The 27,259-nt window shown below is 38.5% G+C and overlaps 1 protein-coding gene across 4 annotated transcripts in view; it reads left to right on the forward strand.

Moving 5' to 3' along the window:
- The window catches only part of NRXN3 (neurexin 3), a 980,761-nt gene that overhangs the window by 863,347 nt on the left and 90,155 nt on the right, over window positions 1–27,259 (forward strand). For 3 of the 4 annotated variants that reach the window (XM_066188591.1, XM_066188589.1, XM_066188593.1), the window contains exons 4-5: window positions 3,332–3,421; window positions 9,696–10,003. In XM_066188591.1, the coding sequence (XP_066044688.1) occupies window positions 3,332–3,421; window positions 9,696–10,003 (398 nt within the window). Of the gene's footprint in view, window positions 1–3,331; window positions 3,422–8,347; window positions 8,405–9,695; window positions 10,004–27,259 lie in introns of all 4 variants that reach the window. The other variant, XM_066188590.1, reaches the window with a different exon arrangement.

A 27,259-nucleotide genomic window follows, 5' to 3' on the forward strand; every position in this document is an offset into this window, starting at 1 on the left:
AACCTGATTTAAAAAAAAAAAACAGTTTTTAAAGATGTGGTGGGGAATAGTTGTCATTTCTGGCTTTCTTGAAGGTCTTGAACTATAAGAAACCCATTTTTCATTGTCACGTCTTTTTTGATTGTCCCACTTCCTTTTTTGTACCTTAGTCTTATTGGCCTGTTCTTGTCAGATGCCCTGTTTCTGAGGAATTTCAGTTCACCACATTTTTTTCCCTTCTACAGTCAGCCTTTCACACCGAGGAAGAAGCACTCCATGCCAGCCCCTGGCTGGCTGTAGTGTTCCTCTGAACTTTCTTCACTCTGAGAAAGATCTCATTGCCAGTAAAAGGTTACTTATGTACATACCGAGACTGGATGAGGACAGTGGGGTTTCTTGTTGTTTGTAAATAGTGTTAGAGAATTTCATTGGGGCTATAGAAAATGTGTCTGCCCATCGACATAATATCAATGCAATCATTTAACCACTAGTCCTAGCTCAGAATGTACTCTATAAAGTAGGGAACAACCCCCATTTCAAGTCTGAGTTGAGAGAGAAATTGAGGTCTTTAAGTGTCATTGAAATGCCTCCTGAGGATTTTTCAGAATCTAGTACTCCTTCCTTACAAGCAACAACAAAATATAAAATTAGACACACTGCAATTAAACAACAACAACAAAAAATCCTAAAGGAGGTGCTGAATTTTTATGATTGCATTTATGAGATTTAGCTATTTTGGTGGGCAGGGATTAGTGTGTAGAGAAAAGGTCTAAGCTAATGTCTTGCTAAATTATCTTAAAAAAGAAATTGTTTTTGTAGTTGACTTTATTTTGTTTCTGTTCTCCCCAGACCAATTGGTCTGCTTCCCTGTCCTGTGAGTGCAAGCTTCCCCTAGGCTTAAATGAATGGCAGAGGTGGCAGGAAAGAAAGCTGTCATTTGGGTTAAGAAATTGGAAAAACAACTGATCTGCATGACCTCAACTTACATTAGTCTTCAGTTTATTATTAATAAACAGATCAAATATCATTGTTTTGTTAATATTACTCTCTCTTTAGCTTTAGGTAGAGGTTTTTCTTTGTTTTTGTTGTTTATATTAACTCAGCTATTCTTTATCAATTTTGTCTTGGTTCCTGCATTGAACATGGTTCAAATTTTCTGTTTAGGAATATGTATTCATAGAACTACAGAACTGACTTTTTGGTGGTGCTGATATGAGTTATGAGAGCTGGGAATGTACTTAAAAGTCTGTGAGTGACTCCAAGTCACCACAGTATATTGTTAAATATGACTTGACAGATGACTGAGAGAGCGTTTTCAATTTTATCTTTTCCTTCTAGTTTATCTGAGTAACCAATTGTATATAGCAGGCATCTGAGGTGCAACGGAGAAACTGGAGCAATAATGTGTGTCAGCTGGTGCTTAATTAGATATTTCTACAATGGGGAATAGCAGTTTCTCACAATTAATATGTTATATGGAAGGTAAAAAGTCATCTGACTTTTCAAAAAGATAATAATTGGGCCAGTAAAGTTGTTCTTAAATGCTTTTGCTTTTTTTACCTAGTTCCCCAAATAAGCAGCAAGGCTCCTAAATGTTCTTCATTATAGTTGGAGATACTAACCCAAATGCAAATTGCTGTTTTCCTTACAGCTGAGCTTACAGTGATATAGATGACGATTTTTACAAATACTCCTTAAGATTAGGTCATATGAACCCTTGTGGGACTGTATCTGGTGTGTTGCTATGGTGCCTCTCACATGATGCAGAAAGTCAGCAGTTCCAAGATGCTGCTGGAGAGCACAGCTGTGGTCAGCAGGCACCTCACAGAGACTGGCAGCATTTCTGAGCAACAGCTATGCAGTAAGGATGATGGAACACATGAGATTGTCCAGTCATATTCCCTGCAGTAGGACAGTGTCTGCTCTTGTGGCTGGACTTCTCTGACTTAGTTTTTAATTATGCTTTTTTTCATTGGTATCACTTTACATTGAAAAAAGTTTACAGCATCTGTTTCAGAAAGTCAAATAAATATGAAGCCCCATTAGGATATTTATATGTGGGACTTTAAAGGCAATGCTGCAAATTGTGCAGAGCAGTTGCTGACTTGAACCACCATTTATTTGAAGTGCCTACTGGAGCACAACTGATCGGAACTTCTGCTTATGGTAGCATTACTTCAGTAAGTTGTGGGCTTAATCCTTTTTCTATAATATTATAATGTTGCATGTAAAAAATGCACTTCTCTTATGCCTGTCTGACTGAAGAGTTTTTGCAAAAATAATACTTGAAGCAAAAATTAGAATTAATCAGAAAGTGACTCTAGCTGAAGAAAATGAAAAAGGAGAATGATGGCTCTTTTTCACTGTCATTCCTAGCACCATCAAACTGGGCTGCTCCTTTCTACTAGAGGTTCCATCTGAGCTGTACAATTTTTCAGTAGCTAGGGAATTTGGACAGAGGCTTTGTGTGAATCCTGTTCCTCTCTGCATTGTGCAAGTAATAAGAGCTTTCTACCAAAGCACACTTTAATGGATGATTCCATTATCCATCAACATGGAACAATGGAACTGTAATTGCCAGAATTTAAATTTTGGCTAATTATTTCTGCTTTTACTGAAATTAGTTTCTAAGTTTTTGTTTTATTCTGGCAACAGGCCCAAGTCTTTGGTAACTGAACAGAAGTCTTAATGTATCCTTAATTAATAGTCCTTCCTCTTTTCCAATTTTACTTCTCTTTTTTCCTGTTTATCTTTTGATTCTTAGGTGTTTGGGTTTTTGTTAAACTAAGTCTATTACATCCTTTTGGCATTGATTTCTTATAGTTTCTTCCTTTTTTTTTTTTTTTTTTTTTTTTTTTTTCTGTTTACTGGGTTTCTAGTCCTAACACATGTCTTTTACCAGTGCAAGAAGGTTTATCAAATTCCCACTAACTGTGCGTTTACATGACTGACACGTTGTGCCACATCCGTATGCACTCGGATCCAGAGTCTGAATCAAAATGTTTTAACTCATGGCACTGAGTTCACACGAGGTCTCACGTCGCAGACAAATTGCATATGCCTTCTAACCAATTTGGATAAACAAATAATCTGAGGAGAATCTGACTTATCTTTTTTGTAGGATTTAATTTCTGTGACCTTCCAGAACCTCAGGCAATTGGATGTATAACTATTCTCCACTCTACTAAAGATAAATCTCTCTCTTTTCAAATATATTTATATATATGTACACACTTGTGCACTTATTTATCTATAGCTAAATAAGGTCATAAAAAACCCAAAAAATGTAGGATGTTTTAACTATTTCATTGACTTTACAGATTGTTTTTAAGCTGTTTTTTAAACTTTAAAGGCAACACTGATAGTGAACGGTTCCAAATGGTAAAACAGAAAATCCCCTTCAAATATAACCGGCCTGTAGAGGAGTGGCTGCAGGAAAAAGGTAACAGTCATTAAAACTTTCATTTTAAACCCATTTGATTCTAAACTCTCATTTTTAAAGCCTGCAAATAAATGTTTCTTAAATGATAATCGCCTGCTGCATAAATGACTGTTTTAATTTTCATTATAATTTGTGTCAGCTTCCACCTGCCATATGTTGATAAATCATGCTATAATACATTGCTTTAAAATGCAGTTAAAGGGACAAAATTCTAAGCTTGCTATAATAGTTATGACAAACAAGCAAAAATTCAGGAGATGATTTAAAAAAAAAAGCAAAATGAAGAAGAGTGAAGAACAACAACATGTATTATGGCAATTTAACCACTGCATGACTTTCCTATTTTAATTTGGGCTTGAGCTACATTTATATCTTATTACTGAAGTTTTCTTAAAAGATTTTCAAATCTACTTGTTAAACCACTTCCTTTAAGTTGTTGTTTTTGTTTTTTTTTTTCTCATGAGTCTGATCAGCTATGTATTTCCTAATTGTATTAAGATAATTGAATGATTTTAAAAAATGTTGTAAAGAAAACATTATTTAACATTTTCATTTAAATTACAGTGAGGGAGACGGAGAAAATGATTGTTCTGTTGCTTTTATGCTTTGTCTGGAACACAGCAGTTTGAACACACAAATGATACTTGTCCAAAATACGGATCAAATTCTTAGTCTACTAAGGCAGTGCCTCTTAATTTTGTGGGTTTGCCTGGAGTAATTGGCCTCTGTTCAACAAAAAAACTTGTTAATCTGAATAAGTCCAGATGGCTTGAGTGAAAGTTCTGCATACAGTCCATGACCTTTCGAAATGGGACTTGTGTCAGAACAGTAATTATTTTTTTGTAAGGAATTTGGAGAGGAAAAGAAAATCTTGGACGTAGAACCCATTTTAAAGCCTGCTGAAGGTAGCAGTAACAGAATAACTTGCTTATTTCGGTAGGGCTTGAACTAGGCTCTTGGTAATACAGTGGAATTTAAGTCAGGAAGATCTTCTCCCTCTATTACTAAATATTACTTAAAAAAAAAAAGGCACTGTAACTAATCCCTTGCCTTGAAATCTAGACAAAGCAGAACACAATCTTCTCTTGTTTCCATTTATGAAAGTGCTGTTAATAAAAGGGGGTGACCTTTGAACTCAGATCTTGCATTTTCTGTGCTGATTTAGACTATGGTTGTTAACGCATTTTCCAGGAAGGAAAATCAATCTCTTGTAGGACTGGAAAAGTATAATTTATGTTCTGTTTCAAATTTCTAATTTCAGCTGAATTAACAAATTGATTTATCCACTATGAATTAAGGTCAGGAAGGATGTGGCTTAATTCAGTAGAAATATTTTCATGTGAAGGGCCTGATCCTGTAAAGTGTTGTGCACACTCAGTTCCTGTTAACTTCAACAAGAGCTGGCAGTGTTGCTCACTTTTCAGGTTTGGTCTACAAAGGTGTAATGTTTAAAACCAAAGCTAAACAAAGCTAATGAAAGTAAGGCAAAAATATTTGTGTAACCAAAATAGATTTTTTTTTTTACTACCAGTATGTCATAAACAATTAATTCAGCTAAATTGTAAATAAATTTTAAAATAAAAATAAACAGAAAATGCTTATTGAGTCTCAGTGGTTTGCCCTATTAATTTACATGATCAAACTAAAATAGATAAATAAATTTTAAGACTAAAAAGAGAATAATTTTTGGTAATTCTGAATTGCTAAAGTCCCTTTAACACTAAAGATAATGATTGCCTCAATTTTGTTAAAACTGATGCATGTCTAATTCCTTGATGCAATTCATGTGCTTGAGAAACCCATCCTTTCTTTCATTTGGTTTGATTGTGGGTTTGTTGGGTTTTGGGTTTTTATTTCCGTTTTGGTTTTCCACAAAATCTTTTACTTTATGTCACAGCTTCTACAAGTTTGAGCTTAAAAGCATGCCAAGACACTTTCATTTGTAATCCATCCTTAAGTTTTGAACTGAAGTCTACCTTTTGTGGATATTGATGCTTTGTTAAAAGACAATCACACATGCACTAGAGTTTAAAAGAGACAATATTTGAGTCTTCAGGCACTCTCAAAGCACTGAATGTGGTTAGGCTAGAGGGTTAGAGCTATGTTTTTACTAAAGTGAAAGGAAATTCAGTCTTTCTACTATGTGTCAGGGAATGACATTGTGCAGTGTATCACCTGAGATGATACAACTTGGTTTCTTCATTCCAAAGTAAACAAACATTTTCAGCAACTTAGGTACCACTCAAATTAAAAAACAATGAGAATAATTTATGTAGTTGTTCACCAGCCTGCTCATCCATCTGGTCATCCATCTAACAATTGATGTAACATGGAAACCTTCTGTCACAAGACTTTAGAAAGATGGTGAGTGAAAGGGTAGCTTCCTATCAAAATGGACCAAGACAAACTGATGGATGGAGGAATAGATTAATCAAAGAGTCAGCGTATAGAGTAGATGTCTTGCCCATGTGAGTTCTTGGCTTGGGTGAGGTAAGATGAAACACTTTTTGACTGGCATTTTTGAATGCTGTAGATTTGGTCTTCCTTTGGTACTTCTATGGTATTCATAATAATGAAATAGTTCTTTCTTGGAAAACAAATATAACACATTATCTTTCTGAAGTGGCATAACTATTGGCTTTGAGGGGCTTTTAAATTTTATAAATTAGTTTAAAATAATTTTAAGAGTCCAGGCTTACAGTCTTGAATTGCATGTGTAATAAGAAAAATATTAAATGCTATTAACTTCACTGAGATTATGTATGTGAATATAAAAAGAAGTATTAGTCCTAAATTGTTCAATTTCAGTAGTCATAAATCCAGCAGATTTCCTTAGTGGAATACTTGGTGTCTGCTAAGGCACAGATGTTACCTGTTCTGCAATTGGATGAGCTAATAAAGACCCAGAAGCATCTCATCAAAAGGATTGATCCCAGAAGTACTTAATTATTCAAATCTCTCTTACCTGTAAAGTCTCCTTGATATAAGTGACTGTACTTTTGAAGCAAGAACTATTCTTTTGAATTAGGATTTGCAAAATCAAGCCCAAAATCTTTTCTAGTGCTACAGAAAAGTTACACTTCAGATTCCTCTGTGGTATTTTTAATTAGAATTCAGTTTTTCAAATGAAGAATTCAATGAGAGAGCAAAGAAACAAGCACCTGAACTATTCAGAATACTTACAGAACACCTCATATTTTTATTTAGTATGACACTAATGACACTAATATGGCAGTAGGAACAGTTCTCTGTAGAAAAAAAAGGACTGCAGAATTGAATTACACACCTAGTAAAATTTACTAATGTAAATAGTTCCTCAATAAAATTCAGTGGCCAAATAAATTTTACTTAGGGGAAGTAAAGGCTTCAGCTAAATTCCATTGAAAGAATGATTAGAAGAGACATATGGTGGCAGAATGAAGTGAATATTCTCTCCAAAGATTTTTCTCGTTCCATATTCAGTTTCCTGGTGTCTTTACCATGTGTGTGTACACCATCTTAGAGCAAAGAATGAGGAATTGCAGGTAGTAGGTGACTGCAACAAGTGATTGTTCTTTTAGCAAACACATTTTTAGTGTGGTTCCCAGCATTAACCATCTGGTGCAGTGCATGAATCCTGGTCTGGAAAACCATTTAACAGTGAAGACTCCAAAATACACAATCAAAGTTCCTTTTTTTTTTTTTTTCTTGCTGGAATAGGGTCACCTCCTTGGTGCACACTTTCTTTCAACATTAGAAGATGCAGATGAAGGCCCAGAATTGGAGACATGGTCTCTTTTTTTCAGACTTAATATACTAACTCTTCATTCTTGCAAATAATGCAAGAGCTATGACAGATGTGTAAAGCTATGCTATGAGCATGGGTTAGAATAGTTGACATCCTGAACTGAGTCATAATCTTCCAGTAAAAGTGAGGGAACCCCTCTCCTCTCCTTGTCTGGGGGGCTCTTCTACCTGGAGCAGGCAAAAGTTTTCCTTTCTCATCACCTTCCACCTTCTTCCCTTTGAAAAAAGATGAAAATAAATACTATATTAATTCAAGGGAAGAAAGGAATGGAAATGAAAATGGAAAACAGAACTGAAACTTATCTGCCATCTGTTTTCAGGGATAACATCTCAAGATTAGTGAAATAAATCCCTTTACTCATAAGTCCCTTCTTTACACATCTTGCCTCTACTCTTTGGCACTCTTGTCATGACTGAAGTGAGAAGAAGGTAACAGTAGTGGGGACAGGTCTGAGTTTGTAGGGGCAGGGACAGTATGGACAGAACTATAGTGCTAGAGTGAGGGAACATATTCAGAGAAGGGAAAATGGTGTAGCAAAGTTCTTACAGCATATCCCTTAAAAGAATCCGAAGCACATGACAAAAGAAAAGCAAGCTCTGAGGACATGGTATGGGACAGGAGTTGACCTTCTACAGTGTACAGTGCCATTTCCTCTAATTCAGACAGTGCTGGGCTGAGAAGGATGAATATCTTAACAGACATTGTTACTGGGCCCTATTTTTGTCATATACAAGATTAAAGGCTCTATTTACATTCTGAGGATGTGTGGCTTCAGTGCATGTTTATCGATGTTTTACTGGACATATGTTGCCTCTGGCAAGTTTAAAACCTCCTGAGATGCAGAACATTGCATCAGGTGTTTCAACACTTTCCAGGGGAAGGATACCCCCCATTTTTATTTCTCATTCCTTCATCAATGCAGTTACTCCACCTTGATCAAGTCCTAATTTTCCATTTACAAACCTGAGAGTGAGGAGCACAAGGGATGTGCAGCCCACCTCCACGTGTCTCTGTGTTACACCTCTCCATATACTGTTGCTTAGTTAGCTAGGGCCCTCTCTGGGGACAGGAACTACTTTCAGATACATTTCTTCTCTTGTCCCCATTCTCTTCCCCATCGTCCATCCTGTCACCATAAGATGATGCTACACCGCATCACCACTTCACTTCGAGACCTGGCACGACGACCAAAATTGGTGAGCTCCCCCATGTATTTTGATCTACTCTAACCACTGGCTGTGAAGGAATGAGCAGTGGATCATGGGCTGTGCTTTCCTACATGGTGGCATTCTGCACCTCTCATCAGGCTGGACTAGACACAAAGTGGCGAGTGAGAACTGGGGAGTGGGAATGGGATTGGAAAACATATTTCAAACTTCATAAAAACGGGAAAGCCCAGGATATTTAAATAATGATTGACTTGAAGCTGCATTGATAACCCTACTGATCACCGATGTCCAGTCTGATTGTCTGCTAATTCAGCAGATTTCAGGTAGCATGCCCCTAATCTTTTGAGGAATAGTGAAATTATAGGCACTGTCTTTGCACTTCATGAAGCAATTTATTTCTTAACATGGTCAACCTAGTGCAGCCTGGGACATAAACAGTATTTATAGAGCAGTCCAGGCTGAATGTGATGTAAGTGTCCTGCAGAACTACGTGAATTGGCAATTGTTACTAGATTTATTTTTAATAATTATATTTTTTATTACATATGATATTGGACCTCTTCTAACACTCAGGATGTGACCTTGACTAACCACATAACCTGCCTGCATTTGAATTTCACTGTCTCTAAGAGTGGAGTAAGGCATTCTGGGGCTTAACCATCTGAAGCACTGTTATCCTCACTATTTCAAAAGCTTTGCTCTTTCAGAGACATCAGAAATGTTCGTGTTTATTCTTTCTTGGGTTTAGATTTGCAAGCCTTCACAACACAAAGTTTATGGGTGCAAGATCATGACTGATCCTGTCATAACACTCCTACTCAATTCTTATATCGCTTCATTTTTACCTGATGTTTTACTGTTTTTGAGCCAACCCTTGAAACCTTTGCATTATTGAAAGTGGCTTTATGAGTTAATCCAATGCTTTAACCAGTCCAAAAGGAGGTTTATTTATGGGCTAAAGCTTGACAGGTACTGCAGTCTGAATTGATAGTAGAAAAATAGCCACATGTTGAAGTCTTATTTGTAGTTTAAAAGTCATCCAGAACTAAAACAACATTCAAATTTCTGAAGTTCCTCCAGAGTTTTGATGTGAGTGGTTGCTGAGGTATAAGGTTCAGTTTTAGGTATTTATGCTTTCAGGCTAGTCATCCTTATTAATGACTTTTATGCACCACATTTCCATACTATTTCTCTACACTCATCATAAACACTCCCAAGAATGAATCTACTTTGTCCATCACGTTTGGGCCAGGGCTCAATGAAGTATGCAAATTGTAGGAAATGTCTGTCAATAATGTTATTCACCCCCCTTCACTAGGACGACAGTTAACGATCTTCAACACCCAGGCGCAAATAGCCATAGGAGGGAAGGACAGAGGGCGTCTCTTCCAAGGCCAGCTCTCCGGTCTCTATTACAATGGTCTGAAAGTGCTGAACATGGCGGCAGAGAACAACCCCAACATTAAAATCAATGGGAGCGTTCGACTCGTTGGGGAGGTCCCTTCTATCCTGGGAACAACACCCACAACATCGGTGCCACCGGAAATGTCGACTACAGTCATGGAAACCACAACCACCATGGCGACCACTACCACCCGAAAAAATCGTTCACCGCCCAGCATCCAGGTGAGTCCCTTAGTCTTCTCCATTTCCTTTGGTTTGTAATTCATCTTGCTGCTCATTTGTAAGTTCATAAGAGCTATGTTCTCTGAAAAATGCTCCATGTGACTCTTTATTTTAAAATGTTGTCCTCCTGTGTTGGAGACAGGGCAAACACCTGGCTGAATTGTTGTGGCACACACATGTAAGAATACGAATGGACTGTGCTCCTGATGTCGTGCAACCTGATTTATGTGAGATTGTCACAATGTGAACAAGAAAAAGGTTTTAACTATGTTTCAAAAGTTCCATATGTGGGGAAATGTATTCCGAAGAGAGTTACAAGTCTTAATAGGGGGTGGGTGTATGGTTATTTATTATTATGACAGGATAAACTGCTGCAATAGTGAAGTTCATAATGAGGAGAAAAGCAATGGAGCATTACTTCCAGTTGGAGTAATTTTTTTCCCCTTTTATAGCCCTCCTGCAGAGAATTTTGAAGGAATGCTATCAAGATCAGTTTCTTGCAAAATGTAGATGTTCCAACATAGAGCAGTTCCAATCTATTTCGTAAAAAGTCATCCCTAAATAAAAAAATAATTTCAGATTATCTGACTTAATTGGTCCAAAGTAGTTATTTCAACCCCTTAAAATGCAGTGGTTTTGGAACCACTTTTGTGGCAGCCAGAATATGGTACTGATTAGAAATAAACACCTTCAATTGGCTCTCCTTGTCTGTGCAAAAAAAAAGAATTATGTGAATAACCAATCTGAGCTGTGGATTATTTATTTCAGCAGTATGCTATCATGTTACTGTGTTATCAACTAGAATGAAACATTTGTTTTGAAATCATTAGAGAGATGGAGCTACTTCAGAGACTCTAGCAAAGGGCCTCTAAAATGAGTAAGGGACTGGAGCCTTTCTTGTATGAGAAAAGGCTGAGAGCTGGGACTGTTCATCCTGGGAAAGAGAAGGCTCATGGGAGATCTTAACTGTGTGTACAAATACCAAAGGAAGAGTGCAAAGATGACAGTAGTACCCAGTGACAGAACCAAAGACAATGGGCACAAACTGAAACACAGGACTTTCCCTCCCATCATCAGGAAATATTTGTAACATGAGGGTGACTGAGCATGGGCAGAGGTTGCCCCAAAAGGTTGTTAAATATTCAAAAGCCATCTGCACATAGTCCTGGACAGCTGGCTCTGCATGATTTTACTTGACCAGAGGTTAGGACTAGATGACCTCCAGAGGTCCTTTCCAACCACAGGTATTCTGTAATTCTGTGAGGTGTATCTGGCTGCAGTGGAATTTACAACTATTAGAGTAATTAATTCCAAGCCGAGGTTTAACAATGACCGCTTTGGTACTCTGTAAATCCAGATAGCAACAGGACTGGGATTAATTCAGTTATTAGCCTGAAACACCAGTAGGTAATTTTATAAAGTCTCAGCTAAATGAGGGGAAATTACCCCAGGTTTGGTTACTGTTTGTCATAAATTTTGCCAGAATTACAGTTCCTTCTCCTCAGTGACTAGTTCTAATTTTAGAGAATATATTTGTACGGTTACATCTCCAGAACTATAAAGTCTGTGGCTCTTATCCTGCCCTCTATAATTTTTAAAGGCAGCAGAACTGTGTTTAGCTATACCAGTGGACAGAAAGTAACACTGGACCTTTATGGGCTGGGTCAAGCTGGAAATGATGCTGGCTTGCCTGAAAAGGAACTCATTCTGAAAGCTTCCTGGCTAGCCTACGTGGCAGTTCACTCAGCCTACAGAGACCACTGTGTGCTGAAAGAGCATCAAGAAGATTTAATAAAGTGTCAAAGTGCTTCTAAAAACATGGTTAGAGCAGCGATTTCCTGGATACACATGCACCACAACAAATGGCCTCATCTCAGCTGATATTAAAGCAATAACTCTTTGACACTTCATGCTACCCGCTGAAAGAAAAATAAAGGTCAATATGTACCTCCATTACAACTTTCTGCATTTCAATATTGGGCCATTTTATTGCTGTCACAGCACAGATAGCTTGGCTTTCTCCCTTATTTTTAGTGGAATTTGATTCCGTCTGCTTAAGTTGCAGTATCTGTGTGGTGAAAGTGAGAAGAAATTGTCTTTTCCTGTTCGGGCAGTATCTCCAGCCATGGTTTTTCAGGTGCCTAATGGTTATTTTATCTTGCTTGTGTTCGACATCACCATTGTCAAGCCTGCTTACAATTTTAGATCTAAGTGGTGGAAAAATCTAATAGAACAAGTTTACTCTTTGGGAAACATAAAATATAGATACCTAAGGCTATAAGAGGTACAAATACAGTTAGTTATTACCTTGTTCTAGCTTTCTCTTTTCTGCTCAGAAATAAACAGTTTTTCTTTGCTTTCAAGGCTGTTTAAACTTTAGCCTCTTCTGATTCTGATCAGCATGATTCAAACACTTTTTGCTCACTTCGTAGATTTGATCATAGGAGTCTTTCTGCTTCCTGATACCGTACAAAAGGCAACAGCGGGTTATATTTTTCCAGTCCCATTGAAACTCTTTTGTCATCAAGATGCATGCCAAAAAGTTGTCAAAAAGTTAGGCTGATGATGGTCTAAGACAACTGTTTGTCAAGTCAATCAATGTCACATTTTTTTGTTTTATTATCCAACTTTCTGTATCCATGTGTGATATCTTGTTTTATGCTAAGTTTGCAGACTCCTTGGGTCCAAAATCTACTTTTTATTCTGGATGTACACATTACTTGGCACAGAACGGTTCTGGCCAATTGTAGAAATACCAAGCATGATACAATATAAGTGAGACATCTAATGCAAAATTGCATGAATCATGATAAAGAATTTCTGTTCTTACTCTGTTAGGAGTATCTGTGCAACTTGTATTACTCATTTTCATATGTAAGTAACTTAAACTACTCCTTTTTGAAATGTGTATGCATCTTGTGCAGAATGTCAAGTCTGTAATCACAAAGTGTTACAGAATCCAGGGGAATGTCAGAAGGAGTTGGATTTACACATCACTTGTTAAGAAACTACAGAAGAGCATGATAAGTGTAAAGATATCTTCTGTTTGTAACACACACCAAGATACCTCCTGCAGTTAGGTAGTCTGAGAACTGACAGAAGTATTTTAGAGCACAGTTAGAATACAACAGCTGGGAAAATGAAGAGGTTTAGAAATACACAGTACATGTTCAGACCAATGATATGCCTCAGCTTTTGAAGATCCTAGACATGGTATATAGTTTTGGACAAACAACCAAGATAAAGGGAATTGAGAGAAAAATATTGCCAGAAATACCCAGTGGCACTGAAATTAGCATTTAAAATGTCTATAAATTTATACTAAATTTCTGCATGGCAGTAAGAACTCAAATCAGTGGAGGACAGCTAGGATTTGAGTGAGAAACAGTTAAGATATATGGCTGTATGCTGTACTGCTAGGAATGTTCCTGTGGTTTAGAGAAGAAAGTAACAAGAGCTGACCTTTTTTTGCTAATTGAAAATAAGGGAGAAAAAGAAGTTTCAGTTTGTGTTTGTTTCAGTGAATTGCAAATGGTGCTTGTGCTCTGCTGCCCCAAGAAGAAGCACTGATTTGACTTTCTCACACATGGTTTCATCCTGGACTTAAGTAGTCTGTTCAGAAGTGGCATGTGCTGTTCTAATTTCTTGCTACCTCTCAGAGCCCTGACACATCAGACTCTACTGGGATAATAATATCCTCTCTGAGACTTCTGCCTTGCCACATTAGCCACAGAGGCCTTAAAGACAAGCTGCTAGCTTTTTGCACGTGGTACGGAGAGATACCATGCAGACTGCTTCTGGAGTCACTGTGCTGAGCCACACTGCATTCTTGCAAGGCTGTCATTCTTCTCCCAGGGTTACTTCATCAGTCAGAGGTCATGGAATCCCACATGTCCCTATTTGCTGATTTAAAGAACAACTTCAGTTATTAATGAAGTACTTCAGGGATTTTTTTTTTTTTTGGGAGACCTCTGTGAAAACTGGTTAAAGTGACACTCATTCTCTTGTGTTCTGCTTCTGTGGCAGGTGCTTATGTGGTCAGAATTCTCTTTTATGTGTCGTTGCTCAAATCTTTTTATGAGACTCTCCATTTGCTTTTATGTGTCACTTTCTGTCTTCATTCACAGCTGGGTCATTCAGTTTTCAAACAATTTGTGCAAAGTTAATTACTAAAGCTAATCTAGAGATCATTCATCGTGATAGACATCTTCCATTCAAAACACGCTCACTTCATCAAATCCAAGTGGAGAACCAGGTAACCTTCTGGAGGCACTAGGGCAGGTCCCTAATATGTCTGGCCTGTGGCATGGATGGCTGAGAACCCAAGATCAAAACAGTTTTCTGTGAAAAGGAGATCAGAACCCTTCTGGGAGGACAGATGGACTTATGCTCTCCATGAGGAACCAGAAACTGTGTGCTCTGTTACATATCCAGGGCATGCCTCAACTTCTTGAGATGTGGAAAATGACACTTGCCTAACTGTTCAAACTACAGCTTGTGGATGGCAAGAATAAATTACTTGTGGATGTTTTCAGCTATGATTTTAGAGCCATAAAATGACATTTCATGATTCGTTATATGCAGACTGCTCTCTCTAGAGAGTTGAAGGGGGGATCTGTCCATTATCTATATGGAGAGTACAGCCCATTGGCATGGCTTAGAATAAGGTTCTCAACCTTTATTTTTAACCATTAGACTTTTCAGCCTTCTAACTGTTTTCTGTTGAGGGTCCAATAATCTTGATTAATGTCTTTCCATAACGTGCAGCTCCAGGCTAAATCCTTCCTTACAGTATATATCACAAAGGAAAATAGCACTGAAGATTTGTCAGTCTAATTAGACTTTCACTGTCTGTAAGACAAATAAAATTGTCTCACCCTTGGTCTTGCCTAGGTACTTTCTTTTACACTCATAGATAATAATTTGGTAGGGAAAGAAATTGGCCTTTAATTTGTTTTTTGCTTCTTATAAGTCACTAGTGACATTTTCATCTCAACACTGCAAAGCTCTAATGAAAAAAAGAGCTTTTGATGAGTCTGCGCTTTAAAGACTGACTTCATTGGCTCATTGGCACAGCTGAGAGTTACACAGTCTGGCTCTTATCCCTTCATAGCCACTTCTTCCTCTATTGTTTTTCTTAAAGAGACCAAAGCTCCAAACTTTGCCATGCATCAGAGTGGAATCCCTTTTCCTATACTACACTCCTGCATTGCTGCAGTGGCATTCACAAAATGGTGTTTACTTATTCATAGTCACATCTCTTCGGTAATGGTTAAATGGTGACGTGCTTTCAGCAGAGAAAGAAAGCAGAGTTTCAAAGCTAGGATCCAAATGTTGAAAATTTTCATGCAGACTATTGTTCATATAGGTTACAGTCACTAATTCAATAATACCAAATAACCTCTAAATATTTTATAAATATATAATATAGAAAAGGGTTTAGTGCACACTGAAATACAGAATCTTTGGTGTGTAATGTAGTAGCTACCTAACCAGAAGTATGTATATAATATGATAATGTTCTGTATGGGAAAGGCACAAAAATATTTTCCAAGTGAGTATTAGATGTGCAAGTGGTATGGTGCATTTCAGTTATATTTATTGATGCTGTATTCAGAATACTCTGATTACCTGTAACGTTCATATAATCTAAAATAGAATCTTAGATCTTCGTGGTTCTGTCCACTCTTTGCAGAAGACAGTTGTGCTGCACTTCTGAAAGTGCCATAGGGAACGAGTTTTCTAGAAGTGCCATAAGTGAGCCACAAATACAGTGCCCATTCAAAACAAGAATGTGATTCTGCTGTAATATTATTTTTGCAGCCAATGCTCCCCAGTGCTGACAAGTACTGATGATGAAAGTAAACTCAGCCTTGTATTTCTGCTAAGCACAATTACAGTAAGAACATTATGCTTGTAAAACAGTTCATGCATGTGCTGGTGTATGCTGAGTAGATGCTGTCATTTGTTGACACTAGCAGCAGTGATATTGGAACATTTAACTTAGCCATTGTTGGTTCCAAATGGAGATGTCTGTCTCAGGACTCCAGGGGAGAGGTTTGACTGAATGTGTGTGGCAAACTTGAGAGCCACAAGTTAGCATAAAGAATGATTTCTCAAAATACAGCTTACACTAATTCTTCGGAGAACCTGTTTTCATGTAGTAACATTAGCAAATAGTCACTTCAGCCACTCCTCTGTGTGTTTTGTTAGGATCCACACTGCCTTATTTCTTCAGTCTAATAGTTTACAGAAGGTCTGAGTTGGCTGATTAATTTCTAAAAGGGTTGAGATTACATTCCCTTAATTTACAGGTCTGAGCATTTAGGTCTTGCAGAAAAATCTTGGCTGGTATTTTTGACACATGTACCCAGTTCTGTTCTCCTGTCAATTTTGGAAATGAAGATTTGGCCCAGCATCAAAGGGCAAGGGTAGGCTAAAAGGGGGCCGGTCTAGCACTTTTCTAGAATTTCAGGATCTTTTTAGATTTTAGTCTGATACTTAGTTTTGTCTTGATCAAGACGTATTGAAATTTTTACTTGCCTTTAGGCTAACAAGCAGCACACCCTTTTCTTGAATAAAAGAATAGAAAGCTGAAATAACAGCTGTAGTAAGCTAACACCTGCCTTCTTCAGGCAGGCAGGCATACATTTCTCAGAAAGTAACATTAATAACATCAGTATGCACTTTTTTCAGGGCACAGTATCCCTTTGTTCATTTAGACATGTCATTTACCCTGTCAAAAAGGATTCTTGAAAGTCACGTGAAAGATTATTTTCAAAATCTGATTAATACAGTACTCAGGAACTAAAGCTATTCTAGTTGACCATACATTTGATCCCTAGCCAAATGAAAGAATAGGACAGGTGTGTTGTTCTAGAATGGTTGTGCAGCGACAAGATATGATGAAGAGATCCAATATTGCAAAAGCAACTAATTGGAAATAAATGGACTAGAATCAATGGTTATGGCTCAAATATAGTTGGAGGATTGGCTCACGTTTTGTTTTAGCGTATCTGTTCCTCTTGCTATTTATATACTTCAGGGAAATGCCTAGAAGCTGCAGACATTGCCAGAATGCTTCCCGAACATATAGTTCCATTTTATTTGTTTGGTTCGGGTTTGTTGGTTTTTTTGGGTTTTTTTACAGGACTGGCAGAGAGGTGGGAATGTACCTCTTACCTTTCCTAGATCATTAATTTCAGTGATTGCACAGAAATTGGAAACACATCCATGCTGTTGTGACAGACCTGCATTCTGAAACCATCTAATTAATGCCTTGGGTTTTCAGCAGAATGATGGTGTTGTTAACTAACAGAAACAGAAGGAGTTCTGCTAGTTTCTTTTTCATCTGTGGGATGAGTTGTCACTGATTTGCAAGATACGTCTGTCACGTGCAGCTCGTAAAAGCAGTGATTGAAAAGACAGGCTATACAACCACCAATTCTTTATCTCCTCCCTTAGATGGCATATGAGTAGGTGGGATGTTGTTCATTTGATTGCAAAATTACTTCTATTATATTCTGAAAGATAAGAATGTGTTTCCACAAAATTTCCAAGGAAAAATAAAGCCAAAGGGGTGAAAAGCTGGATTTCAGTTCTCCTGGTATTGCACAGGATATAAATGCTTCCCTTTTTTCTTACAGTGGATTTTTGGAGGAAAAGTTGCTATTTGATGTTTGTATTTGTATACAAAATATGTTGCCTTTTCACCCTTAAAATGACTAATGAAGGGATCCTCTTCCCAAATAATTACTTTTAGGGTTTTCAGCTGGTGCTGTATTGCCCATATTACTGTGTCTCAGATTAGGTGTTCTAAGGAAATTGATTTGCACGTAAGGACAATTCCCAGGGAATACCAGTAGTTTTACAGGGGGCATGAATGAGAGAGTAGGAAATGTTGAAAATACTTTAATGGCTAAATATGTCAAAGTGGGTACAGAAAGGATGAATGCTGAGGGGCAGATGGCAACTAAGATCCAAAGGATGAGATACATCTCTCTCAGAGAGATATGGGAAAGAACCAGCATGATTTAAAGATGGACGGTGACCTGGCCATAGCTGGTAGGCTGGTGGTTCTAGGAACTCTGCTTTGGAGAAGCAAAAGTATTAGGAAAAGACAAATTTGTACTATATGACCTAGTAACCACTCTTATACTTTTCATCTTTGCTTGGTTCCACCCTCCATGTTCCCTAAGGATAAATTCTTTATTTTTGCCAAGCTGGCTGGGACTCAGTTCAGCAGAAATGCTGGAAGTGAGATCTGAGGATCCATGGATTTTTCCACGGCAGTTTGAAGTCCGGCAGAGCTGGGATCACTCACTTGTACTAAGATCATTTAAAATGCACCTCTTCCTCTCATTTGCAACAGTTCTTTTCCCATAACTGTTTCAAAGCAAGAAAACTCAGTTGAAAAAGAGTCAGGTCAGGTAAGGACAAAAAAATACTATATGTTGTGTTCTTCTAACATCCAAGCAATAGCCTTGGTGTCCAAGCCATACACAGAGATTTGCAGAAATAGCTTGAATTTAACTTGGTCATAATATCTCTTTTTTTTCCTGAAAGATGACCTCCAATGAAAGTATAAGGACATGAATGATTTTAATCTGTGGTAACAATGGAGAACCAGTCCCGACTGCCTCCAACAGCATAAATATATAAAATGACAGATTATCCTGCGGCCTCCCTCCCTGCTGCCTGAACACACACATACATTCTCAGTAGCACACAGTAAAATTCAAATTGGACTTTATCTTTTATCTCCTGTCCCAGTGATAAATGCCCCTCTTGCTGGGAGACTAATCAAACGAGGGGAAATACAGAGAAAGAAGTATGTATTTCTTAGACTATTGTTATCAGTGTTATTATTATTCCTTTAATATATTATCCTTCTGTTAGAAGAACTTAATGCAGGAAGCAAGAGGTAAGAGCAAATTTGATGGTGAGAAGATTAATGGGGCAGGCCACAGCAAGTGGAACACCAGCATCTTGCAAGGGGATGTGAGCTGCCAAGCTGCTTTGAGCTTGCAGTACTTTAGCTTGAAAGCTAAAAAGCTGTAGTAGGCTGAATACAGGTCCCAGGCCAGGAGCTGATGTTTCCTAATCCTTACTCTTTTTATTCAGCATCTGTCAAGAAACCTGCTCTCTAAATGTTTGTCTGTTTGTTTGTTTTTTTCTTTCCTGTGTAGTAAAATAGGCGTCCTTGGTCCTTGAACCTAGTTCAGAGGCACTGTTCTGATAGTGTGGGTGATACCTTGTACATTCCATCAGGTGGTGTATTCCCTTTCCCTTCTCCCCGGTTCTTGGCCTAAGTCTTTCATAGTGGTACTAAGACCCTGAAGTTCCACTTTGATTCTAAAGATGTGTGCAGCAGAGAACAGAAAATTTACTCTGTGCTGCGTTAAAAACCAAAAATGGATGTTTTGAATGCGTTTGTCTTAGATTTAAGTAGGAGGCCAGTCTTATGAGTGAGTAGGATTGGATTCCAATTGTCTCGTTTCCTCAGGATCCTAAGAAAAAAGACTTAAAGATATGGTAATTAAGAGGTCAGACCTTATTTTGTTTTCACTTTGAGCTGAAGAATATAGAAAGGAAAACCTGTAATAAGGGAACAGACTTGTTTGGGATCTTATCAGTGCATACAAAACATCTTAAGGGTGACTGTCAAGAGGATGGAGCCAGACTCTTCCATGGTGCCAGTGACAGGGGAAGGGGAAATAGGCACAAATTGGAACACAGGAAGTTCCATCTGAATGGGAGGAACTTCTTTGCTGTGCAGGTGGCAGAGACTGAAATAGGCTTCCCAGAGAGATTGTGAGGTCTCTTTTTCTAGAGATACTAAAAAAATGCATGAATGTGATCCTGTACACCTCCTCAAGGTTAAGCTGCTTTAGAAGAGGGGTTGGATGAGATGACCTTCAGAGGTCCCTTCCAACCCTAGTCATTCTGTGATCTGTGATATCTATACTTGAGAAACATTTTTTTTGGCAGGGTCAGTATTCCTGGAGACTCTGATTACCCTTTGCTGTGGATGCGTTAGCATAATGCCCTCAGAGTAGGCTCAAGGCTTGCAAATATGTTTAGGGCCTGAATCTTATCCATCACTGTCTCAGCTCTCAATTGATTACATTTGGACAGCAGTTAATCCTCTTGTTCTCTGCTAGAGCAATGCCATTTTTATTAAAACTTATATGAGCACTCTGGTCTCTAGTGCCCAGATTTGTAGATTTGTTTCATTGTTATAAACATAGCCTCATTAGAGATATTCATAGAAAAGCAAGTTAAAACTGATTCTGCACTCCTCATACATGCTACTGTTCCACTCACATTTGTGCCATATATGTTTACATAAACTACTTGAGTTGTATACAGTTGTCTGCCATTTATTCTGTCACCCATCAGACTTGCATAATTAGTTGTTGTTCTTAAGCTTGTGAGCAATGGCTGTTCAAGTGACTACTGCTGTAACCTGCTTGTCTTGTCTTGAGATTTAGCAATTAGTGAGAATGAAATTTAGAAATGTAGATATGGTAGGCAGGCAGGTCAGAATATACAGCCTGTTTCTCTGGAGTCCCTGAAGGCATCCAGCTTTAAAAGCTCTAGGAGAGGATCTGTGCAGCAGAGCTTACGGGCTTCCTCCAGAGCCAGGAGGGCAGCTGGTCCCACTCTGTAACAGAGCTGTGTGTGGTTGCTGGGAATCAGCAGGATTTCCAGCTGCAGACATAAATAAGAATGCCAAGGTGGAAAGGGAAGATGGGTGGGAGGAAGAAGGAGGCTTGTGTGTTGTGGATATGCCTCAGAAAGAACCACTGCAGTGGGAGCCTCTCACGTAGAGGACTACTTCCACCCCCACATCTGACTCATTCTGAGGTATTGTTGCTTGCCTAAAGATGAATAATTCTTTGGTGCTCAGATGGCTGATTATGCGTTGTCCTGTTTATGGACTCAAGCACAGCAGAGAAATTTCTGCTTGCTTGGCTGTAACATTTGTTGCCCTGGCAAGAAGCAAGGACCACTTACAATCTGCTGTGAAAATGCTTAGTGTCTCTCTGGATGCCTCTCAGCTAATATCTAATGCTTGCAAGTTATTTATTTTTGTCCTTTCTTAACTGAAGCCATGGGAATGGTGTTCACATCTGCTCCATGGAGGAGGAAAAGAAGGAGGGAAGTTGGCATGAACTGGACAGGAAGGAGAGAGCCTGGAAATGGATTGTTAAGGACCAGGATCTACTATGTTTGCTTTGGCGTTAGGAAATGCTGCATCAAAAGGAGTGAGTTGTTCACCCTGCAGTCTGTGACTTGTTCCTTTATGGGGGTTTGTTACACTGTTCAAGAAAGGTCTCTGTTTCAGATTCTGAGTCTGAATTGCTCTCTCCATAGGGCCAGGTTTCCTTTGGCGTGGCTTGGGAAGATCTTCTTCTGCAACTCGTGGCAGGCACTTGTGCTCTCCTGCTTACTATTGTAGTGGTGGACGGGAGGCACCAAAAGCAGCCATAGTTAAATGGCATCAGGGCTTCTACTGTGAGGGGAGAAATAGGGTGAAAGGATGGCAGTGTCATCACCTTTCCCCAAGAGAGTTGCAGATTGAGCAAGGCAGAGGATGTAAATAACAGTTTAGAACACCAAGGATTGCTCTAGAAGCAGAGAGAGGGAATTGCACAGGCTGGCTGTCCCTCTGCTTCTGTCAGGTTTGGTCACTTGGAACTTACTATTTCTCTTCTATTCAAACCTGATTTAATGGCAGCTGTAGCTGAAGGTCAGGAGGATTTGGGGATTTCATTTTTTGAAACTTTTTTTCCTGTTTTTAGCTGTTGTTCCCTTGCATTTTTGTCCTTCTAAAGCTGAGAGGCAACTTCATGGCAATGAAAGGTGACAGTGGTTACACAGTGTTGTACCCCACTTCTCCCAGTAGGACATTATGGAGAAAACAAGAGGAGTGATTACTATTATCCATGGGTAGAGCAAAGCTCCATCTGGCAAGTTACATTTGCAGTACCTGTCATGTATATTGCCTTGGCATCTGAGAGTTTTGCAGCTCTAGAGCCATCCACCTGCAATGGTCCATAAATTCAGACTAAGGATGTGGGGAGAAGTAATGACAAAATTCAAAACACCTATGTACTTTACCTAGATTTCAGAAATCCACTTGTTTATTTGATCTCTTTGATACAGAAATTCTCATCTTTTATTAGTATGTTTTATTAATATCAGATATGCACTTTGGACTAGGACTAAATAATAACTGTCATGTTTCAAGGCATTATTCAGCAGTCTAGTGCAAATTCATTCATAGAAGGCAAAAACTTTAGAAAAAAAAATCACTCCAGACCCCTGCCATTTCTTTTGCCTTTTGATGTCCAGGCAGACCCTTTAAAAGAAGAAAAAAAAGTACTTTCTGGAAGAGAGGAAGGCTGGTTTTTATTTTGCAGAAGTAAAACTGTATTAATAACTTGTTTGGTTTGGTTTTTTTTCTTATCATTCATTGATTAATTTTTCACTTTTACTTGCATGAAAGTGGAGTCTGGAAGATAACATTTTCTGACTTGTTTGAGTTGTGCATACAAAAACTATGATAAAAAACATAATATGGCCTCAAAGTTGTCAAGGATCTCAGTGGACAGGAGTGGGCATACTCTGTTATTAGAAACAAATTTTCTTTATTGGAAATCTTCATGTAAGAAAATCTGGTGGCCAGTTCTAAAACTTACAGAATAATAGACGGGAGGATGTGTTTGTGAACATTGATTTGCCTTCTGAAATTGCAAAGAAATATTTTAACAGAAAATTCACATCACTGAAGAGTGTGATCATAAGCACTTGTTACTGGAAATTGTACGTTTTTCTTGAAGGACAAACAGAGAAGTGTGGACTGTCCTATAAGTCTGGTATGGTGTCTGTAGTGGGACTACATTTTATCTGATCACTGCTAGCAGTCATTGTTCATTTAACCAGATCATGTTGTTCCAGGTGCCATTTCTGCTCTATTTAAATGTATCTGGCATGATTTTCCTTTGCACAGAGCAGTGAAATTTGGGCTATAGCCCACATGGCAGCATCAGAAGGCCAATTTTAACTTGATTGACCTTGTTTGGCATCAGACTGTATGCAGAAGTTGAGCCATTCCTGATTCTGGATACAGAATTTCCATTCCTACTTGTGTGTAATTTGGGAAAACTCATAATTCAGTTGATGCCTTTGACACAGTACCAGTTAGAGGGAGTTGACTTAAGCAATCACTTCAACCAAATCTTATTGGGTAGGGCTGTGATTCTTGTTTTTGTGGTAAGGGGAACGGGTGGATTTCAAACCTGCTTGCTGCCCAAAGGGTTCAGTCTCTGGGATAGACCTTGTTGCACCTGCTGGACCATTGTGTATGCATCCTCACAGTAATGAAAACAGCTGTTAATAAGATTTTTTTATGAAGCACCTTACAAATTGTATCTAAGGATTGTTTGTTTTAATCACAGACACACAGTTAATTGTAGGTTAGCAGCTAATTATTGTTTAATAATGCATAACTAAGCCAGCAGTAGTCTGGAATGGCAATGAAGAATGCTTTCAACATGACCATGAAGCAAGAAGCAAAAACAAACCAAAGTAGGGTATAAAGAACCAAGCTGCTATTACATCAGGACACCCCTAAAACTGATATTTAAGACAAGATTTTTGCGTAGTCAGATGATCTCAGTATGACCATTACCTCAATAATGGTCCCTTCTGACATGCAAAATTACATCCACTGTTTAATGAGAATCTTCCCCATCTGCATTTCATGGCTGTACTTTGTATATCATGTTAACATGCGCAAGCTAACATGTGCAAGTAACATGTGCAAGCTCATCCCACAGAGACAGTGGGGGGTTTTGATTTTTTCTTATTATTTTTCAATAAGTTAAAGGAACAACAAGATATGTCTGGACAACAGAGAGGCACTGTTTAAACTAAGTCTAAATTAACTCAGTTTAGGCAGTGTTAAATGTTCACTATATTAACTTGTCACATTGCTAATTGAAAAGCAGGGAATATTATCTATTGTCTCAGATTAATTGGGTCACACATGACCTGACCTGGTCAGTAAGATGTTATACTGCAACTGTCTTCAGAGGTAGCTGGGGTTCATGGGTAGCAAATGAACAGGAAATATAAGTGTCCAACTTCAGTGGCAGAATCAAAGAGACGGAAAAGATTCAATGTTTGAGACTTAAAGACTCTTTACAGAATTTTGCCATTTAGTAGGTCATCAGTCACATGTCTCTGATCATTCCTTTAAGCTGCCTCCTGGCAGAGCTGGCAGATCAGGACGAATGCTTGTGCTTGAGCTGCTGCAGGTCACAGCCTGCGCTGCAGTGCCAGCCCTTTAGATCAGCAGGTTAGACTGCATGCTGGTTCCTGAAATGGAGCTGTGGAGGAATGGACACATGGGTCTTCTTCATTGCCCTTGCTGCAGGGACAGTAACCTCTGGTGGGGATGTTCATGTCTTCAACCACTACCACAACAGTAAAACAGGATGTCAGTCAGAAGCTTTTGTTCTAAACGAGGCTATTTCTTAATATGGCAAAGCTTTTCAATGCCCTTGCAAAGAGCTACTGAAGTTTCCCTGCGTGACGTTACGTTCTGTAGTGCCTAATGAAGACACAGATGCAAACCTTTTAAAGGAATACAGCACTTTCTTCAGACAAATATCCTTTTTTCCCTAGGTGTATTCACCTAATAACTTATTTCATGAACTGCTCGTCCTTTTGTGACAGTTCTACCACTTTGAAGTCCTCCTTGAACCAGTGAAAGATGTTAATTACTTGTCAAGGGTTTTCATTAAACTTACTTTTGACTTTGACCTCTTATACTGCTATCTCACACCCTATGTTGGCATCCCATGAAAATGTTTTAATCATTACTCCTGTACCAAGCTAACATCTTATGGTTTCTAAGGAATTTACTTCTCCTTAAAATAGAAGAGTCAAATGAAACTAATTGCTTTTCCAAGGAATGCAGGTTTTGTATTAAAATACACCTGGAGTGGTAGGCACACCTGCATGGCCCTCTCACTAAGGCTGAGATGCTTGCTGTGTTGTCTAAGGCTTCTGTAAAAATCGTGAGCTCACAAGTATTTTCCAGGCTTTACTGTGTCATCTGTTTCTGCAGACCTGGAAAAAAATCAAACCATTCATGTCAAACTCTGGATTTTTTTCTTCTAAAATAGAAAAGGCTTTCTGAGATGCGGAGCATTTCTGAATGACCTCTGCTGTGCTTTCTGAAGCTGTTCTGCTGTGGAGTGTTTATGTGCACTCAGTGGCAGCTGTCTCCCCCACAAAGAATTCACAGTAAATTTGTTAGACTGCCAGGGCTCAGACTTTCCCTTTTCTGTCTCAGCTTGCATGTTCTGGTTTTGGTATTTGCTTTTTCTCTCCACTGTCTTTGCATTACATCACACCACACTGTCTTTCTCCTTTCTCATGAAGTTAGCTTTTCATAGTTCCTACTTCTTCAGTACTTCCACCTTTTGTTTATTTTCATGCCAGCTGAATTCAAACCTAAAAAACTGATATAAACTCCCTCAGATGGAGTTGCTTTTATGAGTCTCACAAATGCTAGAGGCTCTGTAACATCTCTGCCCCCTTTGAACAGGGTGCACCTTTCCATTTCCAGCAAATTTGCAAAGTACAAAGAGGGTGAAGCTCTTTCCTGGGACAATGGGAGGCACCTGCCTTGCAGGGCTTAGTCTTAATTTGATCAATGGGCTTAACAGACAGTAGCTGAGCCCATGAAACAGCCAGGAGGTTTCTGAAGACATTGTTACCTTCCCAGTGCACCTGCTCATGAATTTTGTATGTGTGTGCTATATTTATTTTGGATTCTGTCCCTAGATGTTGATTCCCAGAGCGTGAGGAGTAACTGCCTTAAACTGCTATCATGGCTAAGACTCCTGCAAGCACTGTTTATGAAAATACTTAATCCTCCCAGGAGGTTTATTACTCAATTAGCCATGGTAATACAGCAGAACATTTCACAAAATATAAAATACTGGCGTTTATTTGTTTAGAATCAGTTGCTTTTTTATTTGCCTAGCCTTGGTTTTGTGTTCCAAAACTACACAAATGGTACCCTCTGGTCAATCATACCGGTTGTTTGCTGTTTTCTGTAATCCAGCCCATGAGAACTGGAAGCCAAAAATTCAGTGTATATGGGTGAAGCAGGTTAAGACAGCCTTCATTAATCTCTGTGTTTCTGTCTAGAATGCTCTCACTCACCTGGTAACGAATAACTTCAAGGCTGAGTCACATGTAATTTCATATCAGTGTAGTCACAGCAGTGACTATAGAGTGGTGAAAACATCTAGCTAGGTATGGCTAGCTATAAATTAAAATAACCCAATTCTCTTCTTTCAAATCAGAATGAAACAAAACATAAATTGTCCAATAACTACACAAGAGAAATAATGGAAATAATGTTGAAGCAAGCTTCTAAACTAGTTGTTACTTTGTATTAGCCTGCTACTTTTTCTTTTTATGCTTTCTCCTTTGAGGAGCAATGGCAAACTCAAGATCCAGCTTGTAAATGTTCTCTGCCACCTCACGATGGTCTAAGAATTACATGGTATGGGTTACTCAGTGCATCCCAAAGATGTTTCTTTTCTGTTGGTAAAGCAGGACTTCATTTTGCTCTTGAATTAAAGTCAGACCATAATTCCTTTGATTATTGCAGAAATGTTTAACTACAATAATCTGGGATCACGGGAATTGTTATTCCCTTCACTGCCGGACACTTGCTAGTGAGGACTTCCTTTCTGTTGAGGGAAATAGCTCTTTATGCAGGCAGGCTGTGGTCTGACATTTGCGGCTTGGGTGGGAAACCCCGAGTTTGTTCTGGATTGATGATACTGGGTGTGTTTGGGTTTTTTGAGTTTGACTTTTTGTTTGGTTTGTTTATTTCTTTTCAAGAGGACAGACAGAGACTCTTCTGGAGGATAGTTGTTTTTGAACTGACACAAAGGTGCAGAAATTGCCTTGATCTCTCAAAACTTCGTTTTGTTATCACCAGTCTCCTCAGTGGTTCTGAACCACATGGTATTTTCTGTAGTTCACTGAGAAATTTTTTCAGTGAAGAAATTTTTGTTTGACATTGTGTTGATTTAGTTGTTACCAGTAAATACAAAACTGTGTAATCTCCTTCTCTAGCACAGCCCAGTAGATAGGACACCAGAACCAACTTTTTAGGCCCAAACTATAGTTATAGGATTCCATTGTAGGAAAACCTTA

Source organism: Chamaea fasciata, unplaced genomic scaffold (assembly GCF_029207755.1).
Source record: "Chamaea fasciata isolate MVZ Bird 193981 ecotype frontalis unplaced genomic scaffold, bChaFas1.0.hap1 SCAF_7, whole genome shotgun sequence".
Taxonomy (NCBI): Eukaryota; Metazoa; Chordata; class Aves; order Passeriformes; family Sylviidae; genus Chamaea; species Chamaea fasciata.